Here is a 17,408-nt window from a genome sequence, read left to right as displayed (position 1 = left end):
TTTTTTTGAATGATTTTCCATCATTCCTAGTATTCAAAATTGAAGTTTGCACTTGTCCTATAATATAATTGATTTGTTATTTTGATGTGAAAGTGATTTTGATATTCCTGCCAGTCAACAGTAATTATTGCAAAATGTATGAAATTTTGCACAATATATGAGAAAACAATAAAGTATAATCACAGAGCACAATACCACAAAAAAATTTCATGACATGTTTTAATGCAATTCACATCTGTTTACCAAATTACCAACTTTCTTATTAGTATCTTGGCACGTCTAAACTAGATTATGGCAAAAACATTATTCTATCAGAATGATAGTCACAAGTACAGTTTACATTGATCATATAAACACCAACTCGAATTTATATGAAGTGTTTAACAGATTATTGCCGGATGGTAGTGGCGTGCCCATAAAATAAACTATGCTCAACTTAAAAGCCAGAAATAAAAGCTCTCCTACCATTTCCTACATAATACATATTTCATCCCGGCCCTCGCTCTCGCAATTAAAATTGTCATTAGCAAAATAGCGTCATTATGATTCGAGAGGATGTTTTTTATGCGAACACAATTTGCATTTCGTGTCAATGTTCACTATTATTCCCGTTAACTATGCTCTATTCCGCACTAAGAGCCAGTGGCGTATCCTAAAAGTTTCTTTCCAGTCCAGATTGTTTACTGATTTAGGAAATAATGTAAGTAATTACATGGTTTGCCATGTTTATTTTGAAAAATATTGTAACTAAAATTTTTCTAAAATTGATTTTTTTTAGTTACATTAGTCGGGCATTTAGTGCACCATAATGGGCATAATGCACTAACGGTTTTTCCTTCGATTTTTACTAAAGTGAGGCTATTGAAATGATTTTTGAAAAATGTGCCAGAATTTGCTATATTTTTAATAACATTTGGTACATGTCTCCTGAGTCTTGAGGTGGGTTTCTTCAGTGGTGAGTGTGGCTTTTCAAGATAAGGGATACGCCCTCTGATGGCCAATTTTGGAAAAATCTCATTCAAAAACTCATCACACTCAAAAGTGTTCCATAGAAAATAGTGCCTTCCTATATTTTTTTTAATCCATTTTCTAATAGAGGATTAAAAATTGATTGGTTTGCATACATTTTTAACCTTTTTGTAAACTGCTTGAATCCAAAAAATTCGGTTTTTACGTTTTTTGGGCAAAAACTAAATTAAATATAAAAATTATTTAATTTATTTGCGGGTAAGACCAGTGTAAAGTATAATCGCAACTGAGAGCATGTGACCTGAACACTGCCAGCGAATTTAGGGTCACATGATGCACTCAATGTGGATGAAAAAAACGTTTGGAATGGCATGGCACTAATCTTTAGAATGTTGCCAAAATGTTTAAAAAATTGCCAATTTGCACAGTTTGATGTTTTAGAAAAAGTATCCCATTCAAATTTTGTATATCACTCAATATCCTTTACTAACAGTTCCAATTTAATCAGCAAATCTCATTAGTGGCTTCATTTGTTTAAAGCCATTTTAGTCCTTTAAAAAAAGTGATAAAAAAATTGACGACAGTAAGGTTTAAGTTCGTTTACAAGCAATTCCCATTTAATCGTTAAGTGTCAGTAGAGGAATTGTTTGTTTCAAGCCATTCTCAACCTTATGACCATTTAGCGAAGTTGATTGGTTTGCATACATTTTTAATCTTTTTGTAAATTGTTTGAATCCAAAAAATTAGGTTTTTACGTTTTTGGGGGAAAAACTAAAGTATATATAAAAATGATGATTCTATTTTATTTGGGGGTAAGACCAGTGTAATGTATAATTGCAACTGAGAGCACGTGACCTGAACACTGCCAGCGAATTTAGGGTCACATGATGCACTCAATGTGGATGAAAAAAACGTTTGGAATGGCATGGCACTAATCTTTAGAATGTTGACAAAATGTTTAAAAAATTGCCAATTTGCACAGTTTGATGTTTTAAAGTATCCCATTCAAATTTTGTATATAACACTCAATATTGTTTACCAAACAATTCCAATTTAAACAGCAAATCTCATTAGTGGCCCCATTTGTTTAAAGCCATTTTAGTCCTTTAGAAAAAGTGATAAAAAATTGACGACAGTAAGGTTTAAGTTCGTTTACAAGCAATTTAAATAAAGCTTAAACTTGTATAGCGTGTCCTTAAAATGGGTGATTTTCAAAATTTGGATACGTTTTATAAAGAAATTAAACGAATGTATTTAAGCAGGTTTAAGTTAAATGTTACTTTGACTGTGACAGATCGTTAAAAAAATGTCACAGTCAAAGTAACATTTAAGCTAAACTTGCTTAATTACCCTCGGTGCATACGACGGTTATCATTTCAAAAGAAACAGTTGAAAAATTGGTAATTTAAGTTTAGACAGTAGTAAAATAGTAAGAACTACGCCACGTGACTTGATAATTCAATTTTTGAGCTTGCAACACTGCAAAAGCCAGTTGACATTGTCAAAAACAGTCACGTGAACTTCAAAACGCAGTTTAAACTTTGAAAAATGGTAAATTAAATTTAGACAGTTGTAAAAATTTAAATTGCAAAATACACCTTACGTGATGTTGAAAATGCAATTCTGCATGTTCTTGCAACACTGTAAAGGCCAGTTGACATCTGTCAAAACTAGTCACGTGACCTTTAAAACGTGATTTAAAATTTAAAAATTTGGTAAATTATATTTAGACTATTTTAGACAGCTGTACAAGCTGAAATTGCAAGAGACACATCACGTGACATTGATTATGCCATTTTAGAGGTTGCAACACTGTCCAAGCCAACTGACATCTGTCAAAAACAGTCACGTGACTTTAAAATGTAATTTAAATGTTGATCATTTGGTAAATTAAATTTAGACAGTGGTAAAAGCTGAAATTGTAAAATACACGTTACGTGACGTTAATAATACAATTTTGAGTTTGCGACACTGTAAAAACCAGTTGACATTGTCAAAAACAGTTACGTGAACTTCAAAACGCAGTTTAAATTTTGAAAAATGGTAAATTAAATTTAGACAGTTGTAAAAATTTAAATTGCAAAATACACCTTACGTGATGTTGAAAATGCAATTCTACATGTTCTTGCAACACTGTAAAGGCCAGTTGACATCTGTCAAAACTAGTCACGTGACCTTTAAAACGTGATTTAAAATTTAAAAATTTGGTAAATTATATTTAGACTATTTTAGACAGGTGTACAAGCTGAAATTGCAAGAGACACATCACGTGACATTGATTATGCCATTTTAGAGGTTGCAACACTGTCCAAGCCAACTGACACCTGTCAAAAACAGTCACGTGACTTTAAAATGTAATTTAAATCTTGATCATTTGGTGAATTAAATTTAGATAGTTGTAAAAGCTGAAATTGTAAAATACACGTTACGTGACGTTAATAATACAATTTTGAGCTTGCAACACTGTAAAATCCAGTTGACACCTGTCAAAAACAGTCACGTGACCTTAAAAATGTAGTTTAAATGTTGAAAAATTGGTAAATTATTATAATAATTTATAATCAATATTGTTTTAACTCAATATCATGTAACAAAGATTTTACCATAATAATTACATGTGCATATGCTGTTCTGTTCAATTTTTAATCAATTTTGTTATATTAATACACTACAATTTGAAATATACAGACAATGCCTCAAAATACTCTCAAATGCCTTATAAATATCTCAAAATGCCTCGTAATACCTCGTAATGCCTTGTAGTACCTCACAATGCTTTGTAATAATGGGAAAGTGCTTCATAATACCTTGAATTACCTCGAGTGTGTACACCAAATTACCTCGGCCAACTACCCCTCGACTCAACCAGTTTTAGAGCGTTTAATTTAAATGTTTAAACTGTACAGAGTGTCTCAAATTGTTATGATCCTGAATTTGTCGACACTCTGTATGGTACCAGACGTTTAGTGTTGTTTCAAGACCGCTGTCGTAAAAAAGGAGGCTCTGAGCTAAATTTTGGGTGGTTGGTGTTTGTCTTGGAATAAAATTTGAAATTTTGACTATATTTTGAAAAAAAAAAAAATTTACACCAAACGAGTTTTTCTTCAATATCTCAAAAACGAGTAGAGTTACTACTACTTAAAAAAAACTACTCAAAAAAAGCTTGGTTAACACAACACAACAAGTTTTAAAGCGTTTAAATAAAGTGTAAACTGTACAGAGTGACCTAAGTTTTTATGATCTTGAATTTGTACACACCCTTTATAGTACTGGTCATTTTGTGTAGTTTTCAAAATTCAAATGTTTTTACGGTTAATAGACGTTATTGATTGGAGCAGTTAATAGCTAATTCTGGTGTTAGTTTGTGTACGTATATAAAAATGCAAAATTTATGACAAATCCGTGTTTGGATGATAAAGAAAAACATCTGGCAACAGCTCGAACAATTGCAATTGCAAAGCAAGATGCTTTTCTACGTCACATGGGACTTTTTCGTATACCAAATAAGGGTGGGTTTTACTAACTTTTTTTGAGGTTAAATATATTTAAAGCAAAAAATAAAAAAACATGTGATCCATAGTTATCCGAATACTACTAATTACCATAAAGACAAATTTTTGGTAGACGATCCTATTGGCGTGATTTTCAAACAGTATACCGGCTGTCCTGGATGTCATGTACACTCATTTCAGAAACTGTGACAGACATAGTATGTGAATGCTGAAAAACTCACCAATTTCTGTTAAACGAGTAGAAAAACCTTTTAAAACTCTCTTTCCTTTGATGATTTAACCACTAATAATTATTTTTCTGGTTAGTTATTTTAGAAACATTTTAAATGCTTTAGCTGTTCAATTTGATTCCTCATAACCTGAACACGTGGAAGGATAAGGATAATATAAGAAAAATGCTTGTTTTTTTTTTCTACAAAACGTTGCCAACTTTTAAACAAAATAACAGATTTTAATACAACTTCTGTTTTGTTTTTGACCCCGACTAAAAATCCTCATTTCGAGTTCATAAAACTTAAATCTTTAATCGGTTTTCTGCCAGCCGTAAGACTCAAAGTCAGTTCCTGCTGTGCCAATTAGGAAATGACTGGTTTCTTTGTGTCTGGTGCCCGATGCAATTTTTATTGCGGTCAAAGAGTTTTTGTTTTTAGCGTAAAAGCTTCTGAAAGAGCGCGACACTTGATTGAGCAAATAAGAAACGATTAGGGGGTTGCCGGAGCGGAAATGAGAAAACGCTGAAGTTTGTAAATTCATTGCTAATTCGGTCGGGTCTTAGCGGAATCTTGAAAATTTGTAACGACTTTCGCGAAGAGATTTAACCTATTTACCGAGTCTGCGGAACATCCCTCAAGTCCGATAAATCAAGTCCCAGCGATTTATACACAGTGCAGGCGTTAATTGTGCTCCATCGTCTGATTTCTGCGAAACTTTTTATTAACCACCACTAAAAGGTGTTTAACCTTTATTCCAGCCTCATTTTCCTGGATACTTCCCGAAAAACTATTTTAAATTCCATCAAAACGACGTACTAATTCTCCTAACTGCGTTACGACGTTCCAAGTTTGTACTACTGATGGAGGCTGATTGCTGCAGATGCACTAATGGGCAATTTGCACAAACCAATCAATGTTTTCCATTAGGTGGAAGTAAATGGGATAATTTGGCCTCAGATGTTTCCAGTTGCGCTATAATTTTATGCTTCGTAAAACTGGATTATGCAATCAAAGTTATATTAAACTCTAGGTTTGCTCTAATTAATTTTAAAAGCTCGCTGGTAAGGCTTCTAGCGTTTGACGTTTAACTCAATCATTCTTATTAGCATAGATGATGGTTACATAAGACGTTTGTTAATTATACAGATTAGGGACAGAAATGTCAAAAGAATATTTAACCAAAGTGCATCAGCTGTAATGTTTCTCTGAAAGAATTTTAAAAAATGGTAACAAATTGTTCATTATTATATCGTTTGTCTATTGGAATAGAAATTATGAAAAATTTTGGATTTTAACATTATAATGGGCCTATCCCACATATCATAAATTTTTGTTTTAACGACTGGAATCGAAAGAATAGGATCAAAAAACTAATTTTTCATATTTTTGAAGAAAAAATTATGGTCGTAAATGTTCCTACATTAGTTTGAATTTGTCCATTAAATTTAAAAGATCGGTTTTGGCGCGCATGTGACGTACGTAATTCTGGGCGATTTTATTGGCTGTTGCACGCCATCTGTTTCACTTCTTGTCGCTGATTGGTTGATAGTGTAGTACGTCACCGGCGGCGGGCGTTTTAAGCATGAGATTAATGTAGTTTTTATCATCATTTTTTTTCTATTTAGACTTAATATTTTTGAAAACAAAAAAATACGGGTATAATATTTTCAATCCGTCTTTGTAGTTATGAGATAAAAAAAAATTGTGGGACAGGCCCATTATAACTTAAGTATAAGTGATTTTATTAAAAAACTTCAATCTTTCACATACTAAACAAATGAACAAGATCTTAAATTGGTTTTAAGTGGATGTGACAACACTGTACATAATTAAAAAAATGTCAGTTATGTTTCGTTGATCTCATAATATACAGACGGATCAATACCATATTGACATGGCAATCGGCTATAATGTTTATGTTTCCTATTCCTTTCAAACTCTGTATTTCTAGCAGTTCAAACTTTGTCACTGGTATTTTTTCCTGACTGTACCAAATTTTTTAGTGTTTTTTATTGGATGGGAAATTTAATAGAGATTTCAAAAATGTACTTAAAACAGTAATTTTCTTACTCCTCTGGCAGTTCAAACTTTGACACCCTTTTTCTCCCTGACTGTACCAAATTTTGTAGTTTTTTTCAGGTTATTGGTTAGGAAATTTAATGTGGATTTGCTAAATGTGCCTAAAACTGTCATTTTCTCACTCCAAGTGGGCTTGATAAGCAATTTTGTTCCTGACTGTCAAACTGTGCTCAAAAGTTGCAAAAATCAGGGTTTAGAAAAGTTTTCTCGCAGTATTCGATACAAAACATGTTTCTGAGATTTATGACAGTTATTTTGACAGTGGTCACGTGACGACCTAGATAAAATATACTCTAAAAAAACACGTGATATATGTGTCAAAACTTTGTCACTGGTTTTTTTCCTGACTGTACCAAATTTTGTAGTGTTTTTTAAGTTATTGGATGGGAAATTTAATGAATAATTCAAAAATGTGCTTAAAACAGTAATTTTCTTACTCCAAGTTGATTTCACAGGAGGTTTTGTCCCTGACTGTCCTTTCAAATTGTATTTCTCGCGGTTCAAATTTTGACACTACTTTTTCTCCCTGACTGTACCAAATTTTGTAGTGTTTCTTCAAGTTATTGAATAGGAAATTTAAAGAGGATTCTAAAAATGTACTTAAAACAGTAATTTTCTTACTCCAAGTTGATTTTAGAGGAGGTTATGTCCCTGACTGTCCTTTCAAATTGTATTTCTCGCGGTTCAAATTTTGACACCACTTTTCTCCCTGACTGTACCAAATTTTGTAGTGTTTTTTAAGTTATTGGATGGGAAATTTAATGAAGATTTCAAAAATGTGCTTAAAACAGTAATTTTCTTACTCCAAGTGGATTTTACAGGAGATTTTGTCCCTGACTGTCCTTTCAAATTGTATTTCTGGAATTTCAAACTTTGACACCCTTGTTCTCCCTGACTATACCAAATTATGTAGTTTTTTTCAGGTTATTGAATAGGAAATTTAAAGAGGATTCTAAAAATGTACTTAAAACAGTAATTTCCTTACTCCAAGTTGATTTTACAGGAGGTTTTGTCCCTGACTGTCCTTTCAAATTGTATTTCTCGCGGTTCAAATTTTGACACTACTTTTCTCCCTGACTGTACTAGATTTTGAAGTGTTTTTTCAAGTTATTGGATAGGAAATTTAAAGAAGATTCCAAAAATGTGCTTAAAACAGTAATTTTTTTACTCTAAGTTGATTTTACAGGAGGTTTTGTCCCTGACTGTCCTTTCAAATTGTATTTCTCGCGGTTAAAATTTTGACACCGCTTTTCTCCCAGACTGTACCAAATTTTATATTTTTTTTTTCAGGTGATTGGTTAGGAAATTTAAAGAGGATTCCAAAAATGTGCTTAAAACAGTAATTTTTTTACTCTAAGTTGATTTTACAGGAGATTTTGTCCCTGACTGTCCTTTCAAATTGTATTTCTCGCGGTTAAAATTTTGACACCGCTTTTCTCCCTGACTGTACCAAATTTTATATTTTTTTTTTCAGGTGATTGGTTAGGAAATTTAAAGAGGATTCCAAAAATGTGCTTAAAACAGTAATTTTCTTACTCCAAGTTGATTTTACAGGAGATTTTGTCCCTGACTGTCCTTTCAAATTGTATTTCTGGCAGTTCAAACTTTGACACCCTTTTTCTCCCTGACTGTACCAAATTTTGTAGTTTTTTTCAGGTTATTGGTTAGGAAATTTAATGTGGATTTGCTAAATGTGCCTAAAACTGTCATTTTCTCACTCCAAGTGGGCTTGATAAGCAATTTTCTTCCTGACTGTCAAACTGTGCTCAAAAGTTTTCTTGCAGTATTCGATACAAAACATGTTTCTGAGATTTATGAAAGTTATTTTGACAGTGGTCACGTGACGGCCTAGATAAATTATCCTCCAAAAAACACGTGATATCTGTGACTAAAGACAAAACTATCAAAATTTGTTTAGAATTTGGAAAAATTACAGTTTAAAACACAGTTTGTTTGCAGTTTTCGAAACAAGACGGTGTTTTTGAGATTTATTACAGTTCTTTTGAAAATTGTCAGTTTTAAAAGCGTTAGATTTTTAATATTCAAAGAATTCTCTAGAAACAAAACATCGAGTGAATGTACGTAGCACGTTATGTGAGTACTGGCAGTTCAATATTGGGCAACCACAGATTATACCTCTTTAGAGAATCGTTGAACAGTCAAACATTTTCGCTTTCTTGATCTTCTCATACCTGTTTCTAGTCATTATTTGAATCATCTTTTTTTCTTGATCAATCATCAACTTACTTTAATGCAATTTAACTGATTTGGGGTGAGATTATTGACACCATCTTCTATAAAAAAAGTATGTTTTCCTTGAAAAGTCGTCTGCCTCAAAATAATCGTTAGAGCCCTTCGGCTGTCTAACTTGGCCACTCACAAAGAGACCTCCTTCCCGTGTGATATGCCAAGTTGAGGGTTTTCAGCACTCCGGTGTCCCTGTCCTTATTAATTTAAATTGCGTCTCGACACTCCACAAACAATAACAAAGCCCTCGAGCCGACCAAGATAAACACAGAACAACCCTCTTGGTAAGAAGTATTTGCTTACTTTCCACTTTGTAAAGGATAATAATATGATCTTTTCATTTTTTTCCTTGTAAAGGTGAATTGGGTTTGAATGTTCTGCATAGTGGGATGATTTATACTATAATTGGTGCTTTGTGTCTGGCGTGAACGACGAAGGTTTTGCCAGCAAAACGACACGGATAATGAACTGCGTTTATATTAAAACAAACAGATGATAATTATGGAATAGGCGGTGCTGTGCCAGTTTGTGCAAGTTCTCGACAAACTGCACGTGTATATTCCGGACTTTTAGAAAGTTAATCAAAGTTGGAAGAAGCGACGAGACTGAAGTAGTAGTGCACCAAGAATTTTCATTTATTGGTTTCTCAAGTGTCTCAAAACTTAGACCAGTTTCACTAAAGTTTTAATTACGGCTCTTCAAAAAAAAAAAAAGTGTTGTCTTGGTTAAAGTGATCAGATCGGTCATCCTGACCTTTTAGTTACAGTTTAAGTGGCGCGTCTCTGAAAAAATCTAGCTTGAATCCAATACACGAGCTCTGAAATCCCCTTAGGTGATGGATGACCCATAGAAAACGTAACAACTTTCGTGCAAAGAATTCATTTTCTTTTCCGAGTTTCCCTCAAATTGAACCTTTTTACCGGTATCGACGAGCGGTTTTTTTGCCCTACCAAAAAAATATAAATTAGCGGCCTTTTGTACGAGTCCGACTTGGGGATCTGCCGTTTCATAAATCAACCGGCGATATATCTTCCCCCCTAATCGATTGATTGCTGTAGCGCATCAAGACTCCTTTCGATCAGGAATCTAATAAGGCGACTACTTTTTGTTGCTCCCCTGTTACTAGAATTAGTTTAGTGATTTATGACTTGTTTGGGGCGGTGTTCCGGTTGAATTTAAAGGCTTAAATACACCGCAGTATCTAAATCTTTATATAAAAAGGTGAGAAAAAGTGCACTATCAGACATTTTTTTTCAAGATTTTAATATGTTACTAGTAGAAATGTTAAACTGTTAAGGAATGAACTAATATCCCTTTAAAAGTATAATAGTTATTTATGTATTAAGCACAAAAAGTATGACTTTTATGCTCTGAGAATGATGTTTGCTGCGCGACACAAAGTGGAGCAATCATTCGAGTGTTTGTTGTACCAACTACTCAAATAAAGTGGATTACCTGTGGAAACCTGAGTTTTTCTCCCTCTGGGCTACCCTTTAACGTGACAATATTACGTCTCAAGTTTGAAGTAAAGCATTAACCTTCAGCCAGCTTCGCTTTGGTTTGGTAAAAGAAACTAGCAACTACTTTCTAAAACCTGAAAATTTATATGCGAGTAGCATTCTAATTAAAAAAGAAATTTGACACCAAATCCGGATACAGCATGGATTGATGATGGAAAACCGTACAAAATAGATCTCAAAATTTGGCAAGCCACCAAAGTTGATGTTTTATGTCAAAAATTGGCTTTAACTGAGCAAAAAATTAGTCAGCATTATAGCTACTTATGTACCAAGGGTGTATGTAGTGCATACAATGTTTTACGTTTCACCTAATTCAGCAATTATTTACTGTTTCTGGAATTGAAAAGTAAGCTATACCTTTACCGCTATGTTGTTTAGTGTTTATATTACCTGAATGATGTGACTTTGATAGTCCCATAGAAAACCTAACATAAATAGAACTAAATCTGCAATCAGTGTTGCCAAGTCAAAATATTCAATAGCGCGGTAAAATAATCAGTCAAAAAACGGTAGATAAAAACAAATTAAATTAATTTGTTTTGTTTTACATTATTATACAGGGTGTCTTTTAATAGTTGTCAAAAATTTTAATCATTGATTCTTGTTATAAAAACCGTACTTCAAAAATACAGATGTTTCATTTTTTCATTTAATTGTTTTTTAAATTTTGACATTAGTGACAGATATAACGTGATTTTAAAGGATAATTTAGCTAGGCAGTCACGAGACTATTGTCAGAAATCATAAATCTCAAAAACACTCTTTATATCGAATACTGCAGAAAAACGTTTCTAAACCCTGATTTTTGCAACTTTAGAGCATGGTTTGACAGTTTTGACGTTAGTGACAGTTGTCACGTGATTTCAGAAGACTATTTAGCTAGGCTATGAAGTGACAATTGTCAAAATAACTCTCATAAATCTCAAAACACGTTTTATATCAAATACTGCAAGAAAACGTTTTTAAATCTTGATTTTTGCACCTTTTGAGCATGGTTTGATAGTTTTGACATTAGTGACAGTTGTCACGTGATTGTAGAACATTATTTAGTTAGACGGTCACGTGACAATTGACAAAATAACTGTCCTAAGTCTCAGAAACACTCTTTATATCGAATACTGCAGGAAAACGTCTTTAAACTCTGATTTTTGCAACGATAGAGCATGGTTTGACAGTTTTGACGTTAGTGACAGTTGTCACGTGATTGTAGAACACTCTTTAGCTAGACTATGAAGTGACAATTGTCAAAATAACTGTCATAAATCTCAGAAATTCGTTTTATATCAAATACTGCAAGGAAACGTTTTTAAATCCTGATTTTTGCATCTTTTGAGCATGGTTTGACAGTTTTGACATTAGTGGCAGTTGTCACGTGATTTCAGAAAACTATTTAGCTAGACTATGAACTGAAAATGGTCAAAATAACTGTTAAATCTAAGAAAATCGTCTTGTTTCGAAAACTGTGTTAAAATGTAATTCTTGCATATTCTAGTAAAATTTTGACAATTCTGACAAGAGTGAAAGACATGACGTCATTTTAGAGAATAATTTAGCTAGGCAGTCACGTGACTATTGTCAAAAATCATAAATCTCAAAAACACTCTTTATATCGAATACTGCAGAAAAACTTTTCTTAACCCTGATTTTTGCAACTTTAGAGCATGGTCTGACAGTTTTGACGTTAGTGACAGATGTCATGTGATTTCAGAACACTATTTAGCTAGACTATGAAGTGACAATTGTCAAAATAACTATTAAATCTCAGAAAATCGTCTTGTTTCAAAAACTGTGTTAAAATGTAATTCTTGCAAATTCTAGTAAAATGTTGACAATTCTAACAATAGTGACAGACATCACGTGGTTTTAGAGAATAATTTGGAGTAAGAAAATGACTGTTTTAAGCGCATTTTTAGAATCCTTATTAAATTTCCTATTCAATAAACTGAAAAAGTATATGAAAAGTTTCACAACCAACATAATGGCAATAACGTAATTAAAAACGGTAGATTATATACAAAAAGCAGGAGAACGGTAGAAGAACTACAAAAACGGTAAATATACCGTTTTAACTGTAGACCTGGCAACATTGTCTGCAATACTAAGCGGTGAGTCAGTGTTTTGCCAGTTCTTTGAAGAATTTATCGCCGCTAGATGGCGTCAGCAGCACACATTGAAGAGCCATCTACTGGCTGGTAAGGGAATTATAATGTGGCGGGAAATTTAAACGGTTCTCTTTATAATTTATGACGTTAAATTTATGGTATGATTTTGCGACTTTCCTACGTCGATGTCTATCTTAGCGTTAAATAACTATAAGGTAAATCACCACAAATCTATAGCATCGACGTATAAAAGTTACAAAATCATACTTAGTAGGTAAGTATGTAATTTCAGAGACATTGACTGCATTGTCTGTCACATATGTAGCAACTAAAGATAGATACAAATTTATTTAGTAAAATAACAGGAAATAAATAAAGATAGCAGAGGATACTGCAACATAATATTGACATCTTGATTAACATTCTTGTTTTAATTTAAAAAATCCTCATGTTTCAATACAATTAAGTCTAATGTTATTACAGATTTCTAAGTAACTGAACATAAAAAAGTTAGTAAGTTATTATTTTTATCATCAATATTTATTATTAAATTAAGCATTTTTTAATGGTATGCCACACTTCCACAGACTAAAAGTTGCAATTACTGGATGTGAATATCCAAACTGCCAAACTCTTTTGGGACAAACCCTGGATCGAAACTAAATTAAGCATACTAGATCAGTAATACGTAAATTAGGTATGTTGTATAAATATTGAGAAAATACCTTAATTTGCGCACTTCTAATAACGACTAAACTTCTATATCTGTCGCATTGTCCAAATCAACTCAAAATCCTTTTCCACTGAGCGAAGCGGAGAGGTTTAGAAGGGTTGGAAAACGTAAAGCGGCTACCACCACTATTTGGTTTGGAACAAATTTTATTTCAAATTTTCGTCCTCGTGCGATAGGTAACATACATCTTATTCACCCTTGTTGTACAATATGCTATTGTAGCACACATGGTCAGGACCTAATATTTACAGAGTTAGTTAAATGCACTCTCTGATTAACTAACAAACAATGCGCAAACACTGTTCATCAAATTAAGACCAGTTTTCGCTTATTTTTCACAGCTGGATTATTTAGAGTCAACTTCGTGTGCAATAGGTAACTCAATCCTATTAAAAAAGTTTCACGTTTCAAATGAATAGCAAATGTACCGGCGAAATGGAAATCAGGTTTCTACAAAACGTTTTCTACGTTTCGCATCCGGCGATCACTCATTTACTCCCGGCTCTGGTAATTAATGAGACGGCCATCTTTAACAAAGGTAACCACGTTAGTATTACATCCTCTCGACGTGTGAAGGCCGCTAAATAACTCTGACATGGTCGATAATTAGTTTATAGCCCCTGGATAAATTCCAGATCCGCATTTTCAGGAAAATGATACTCTTTTTGTAAGCGGAGCAGGCGTCTCTTCGCCTTTGTGGTCAGGCACTCGCCTTAATGAACGTATATTGTCGCCGGAGTTCTATAATAAAGGACTCCGGGGCCTAGACACTCTATAAAATCAATGTGCTTGTTCGGAAAAGTCGGTCCCTTGAAGAGTTTCGATTCCATCGAGGCGAAAAATTTTGGTTTGACTTTCTGGAAGATTGTAATTAAGTTTGTCTTCGAAAATTTCACCATGTTTCCACTATTTTCACATAATCCTGTAAGTTTTTTCGGTTTAGTGTTGATCAATTTAACTCATTCTGACAAGACCATATAATAAATCAGGATCGTCAAGTTGTTAATTTCCATTTTTTCCTAAAATATCAGAGATTTGAATTTACTTTAAGTAGCAATGCCTAGTTATATTTTCAGAAAGTCTCATTGCATTACGCTTATTAAACACTGCGGGAATTCTGAATTAGGCTTTTCCATTAAGCAAAATTTGTTTTTATATAAAACTTATTAATAGGTTCAACATGTTGAGGTTCGGAAATTCCGGTGGTAAAGCATTGGGATCATTAGGATCATTTATATCTACCAATGATGGAAGAACCTCTGAACGTTTCAACGTGGAACGTGGTGTACGGCAGGGTTGTGTTCTGTCACTCTTATTGTTTAACGTATATGGAGAATATATCATAAGGAAAGCCTTGGACGGCTGGGAAGGAGGAGTTGTCATAGGTGGCAGAAGGATGGATAAGCTCCGCTACGCTGATGACACCACACTTATCGCCAAAGATGAGCAAGAAATGTCGAGTCTTATTGAGCGAGTAGAAAGAGTGAGCTTGGAGTTCGGTCTACAACTGAACCGTCAGAAAACGAAACTTATGTTAATAGATCGCACGCACATGGAAGAAATGCCTAATACTAAAGATGTCAAGAACGTGGAAGAAATAACTTATCTAAGTGCCCACATCAGCAGAAATGGCGGGTCAAGTCAAGAAAACAGAAGAACGATAGCTCTTGCCAAAACGGCCATGACCAAACTCAACAAAATTTGGAAAGATCGGCATATAACAACCACAACAAAATGCAAATTAGTAAACACCCTCGTTTTTCCAATTGCGCTATACGCAGCAGAATCCTGACTCTTAAAAGCTACAAACATCGCCAGGTTGGATGTGTTTGAGAAGTGGGTCTGGAGAAGACTACTGAGGATTCTCTGGACAAACCGCAGAACTAACGTATCCATACTCGAAGAACTTCCAAGTCAGATAACTAAAATCAAACAACTGATTCTCAAGTATTTTGGACATGTCAGCAGGAGGAAAGATGACAATCTCGAAAAACTTATGGTCCAAGGGAAGGTAGAGGGAGCACGACCTAGAGGACTTTCTCCAAAACGATGGCTGGACCAGGTGAAGCAGTTTACAGGAAAATCTTTCCAAGACAGCATTAGAAGCACGTCAGATGGAGAGAAATGGAGGAAAACTGCTAAAAACACAACATGAGACTAACATAGGATCACGACGCTTCAAACATGAAGCTAACGACTACAGAGAGAAATGCTCATTCAAAAATTGTGTCGTAACACCATCATGTAAAAAGAATATAGTGGTTTTGGTTTCAAGAAAATACGGTCAAGTAGAAAATGTAGATCGTTCTCAAACAACACTGCGTTGGACAAATAACTTCAATATTAATTAGTTTATCTAACAAGTTTACAAAAAATCTTTTCTGGAATAGCAAGATGGTTTTCGTTCGATTTATCGATTTCGATATTCGATTTATTACCTAAAAAGCTGGATAAAAAGAACCCAACAACAAAATATCATCAGCCCCAACTAAATAAAGCAATTGTCTTAGGGAACATATATGAAATCCTAGACTTTCCGCAACAGTAGGATATGAAATAGACCAATCACAGGCAATTTTCAGCGTGCGATATGAAATAGACCAATTACAGCTAATCTTGAAGGTAATCAAAATAATTCTTTTGATTGACATCCTCACTGATAGTCGGTATCAAAACATTGCATATGTTTTGGGGAAATGAAAAAGCCTTTCAAGTTTGAGTTAGTATTCAATTATAGCTATTAATGTTACGGGATTATTATGCGATTTATAGTAGTCGTGGACATTGGTGTTAAATCGCTAATAATCGAGTCACATTCAAAGCTTATCGTAGCATTGGCAACGGCGATGCAAAAACAAAATCAACAAAATTGTATGTCATTTAATTTTTGTTGTCCGCATTAAAATCATGCAAAATTTAGATATTCCTGATAATATATTGGCAGCAGCCAACACTATAAGAAGGTTGAACTTGCTTCCGGAAAAATCTAAAGTCTAGTATGAGAAAGAATATGAACAGTTTTGTGTGTGGCGAAACAAGTACAAGTTCCAGGTGCAGAAGAAACGGTGTTGCTAGCATATTTTGCAAAATTCGCTGCAGAATATTCTGCTTCGTCCTTATGGCCAAAATATTCCATGTTACGAGCGACCTTAGAATTGAAGGAAAGAGTGGAAATCGACAAATACGGCGCTTTATTACGTTTTATCAAGAAGAAACACGTCGGATATAGAGCAAAAAAATCAAAGGTATTGTACCGTCGCACACACGGCAAAATCATTACTTTAGGAGGCCAAAAAGCAATTTATCGAAATAGAGATAGAGTCCTAATTAGCTTGTATTTCTTTAGTCAGGTAGTCAATCTATCCCAAAGCGCATCAAGTCGCCTTTGTTATGATCATAACAAATGAGTGCTAGGGTCCGGCAGGTAAGCGAAGTGATTGTACTGTTAGTTGCTTACCAAACCGTCAAGTAACATTACGCATTTTTTCGTTCGTCTTGTGTTTAAATATCAACAGTGGTCAAGAATATGGAATCTACAGGTATGTATATTATATTTATAGAGTTAAAGTAAAATCAATGTTATCGTAAGTATTAAAATATTACATTGCGGTTCAAGCTTATTTTCTATTAAAAGTTGATGTTAACTTAGACTTACGAAAAAAGTTCCGCTAAGTACCGCTTTCTGACTTTGATATTTCCACTAAATAGTTAGTTTGCCGTTATCTATGTGAATTTTGAGAACTCAAACCAACTCATTGTGACACTATCCTCTTTTATTTACAGGTAGTCGGAGTGATCAAATTTACTCGAAATTACATGTTAGAAAAATGGACCTAATTCTGGTGTTACAAAATGAAAACTTTTATAAATTATGGTCGTCTAAGTGTGTAGAACGATTAATTAGTTATATATTGGACAATCATGGAGTTTACAAACAATCAAAAGACAGTGTTTTACAAATAAAAGGTGTTCTCAAAGTGTTTATTTCTAAATTATTGAAAAAGTGGAAGAAATCGAATTGGAAGATTGAGAGA

The 17,408-nt window shown here is 33.7% G+C and overlaps 1 protein-coding gene across 1 annotated transcript; it reads left to right on the top strand.

The window, feature by feature from the left end:
* Positions 1-14,554: 14,554 nt before the first annotated feature.
* On the top strand, positions 14,555-15,166 carry LOC145725994 (uncharacterized). Its single transcript, XM_081974920.1, has one exon. The coding sequence runs from the start codon at positions 14,555-14,557 to the stop codon at positions 15,164-15,166; it is 612 nt and encodes a 203-aa protein (XP_081831046.1).
* Positions 15,167-17,408: the final 2,242 nt, after the last annotated feature.

Source organism: Ips typographus, linkage group LG3, assembly GCF_016097725.1.
Source record: "Ips typographus isolate SLU linkage group LG3, UJ_Ityp_2.0, whole genome shotgun sequence".
NCBI classification, from domain to species: domain Eukaryota; kingdom Metazoa; phylum Arthropoda; class Insecta; order Coleoptera; family Curculionidae; genus Ips; species Ips typographus.
Note: the sequence above shows the minus strand (reverse complement) of the source record. Positions and strands in the feature narration are given on the sequence as shown.

What these genes read in the sequence shown, in the direction of transcription:
- LOC145725994 (XM_081974920.1), top strand. Translation starts at nt 14,555, where the DNA reads ATGTTGAGGTTCGGAAATTCCGGTGGTAAAGCATTGGGATCATTAGGA.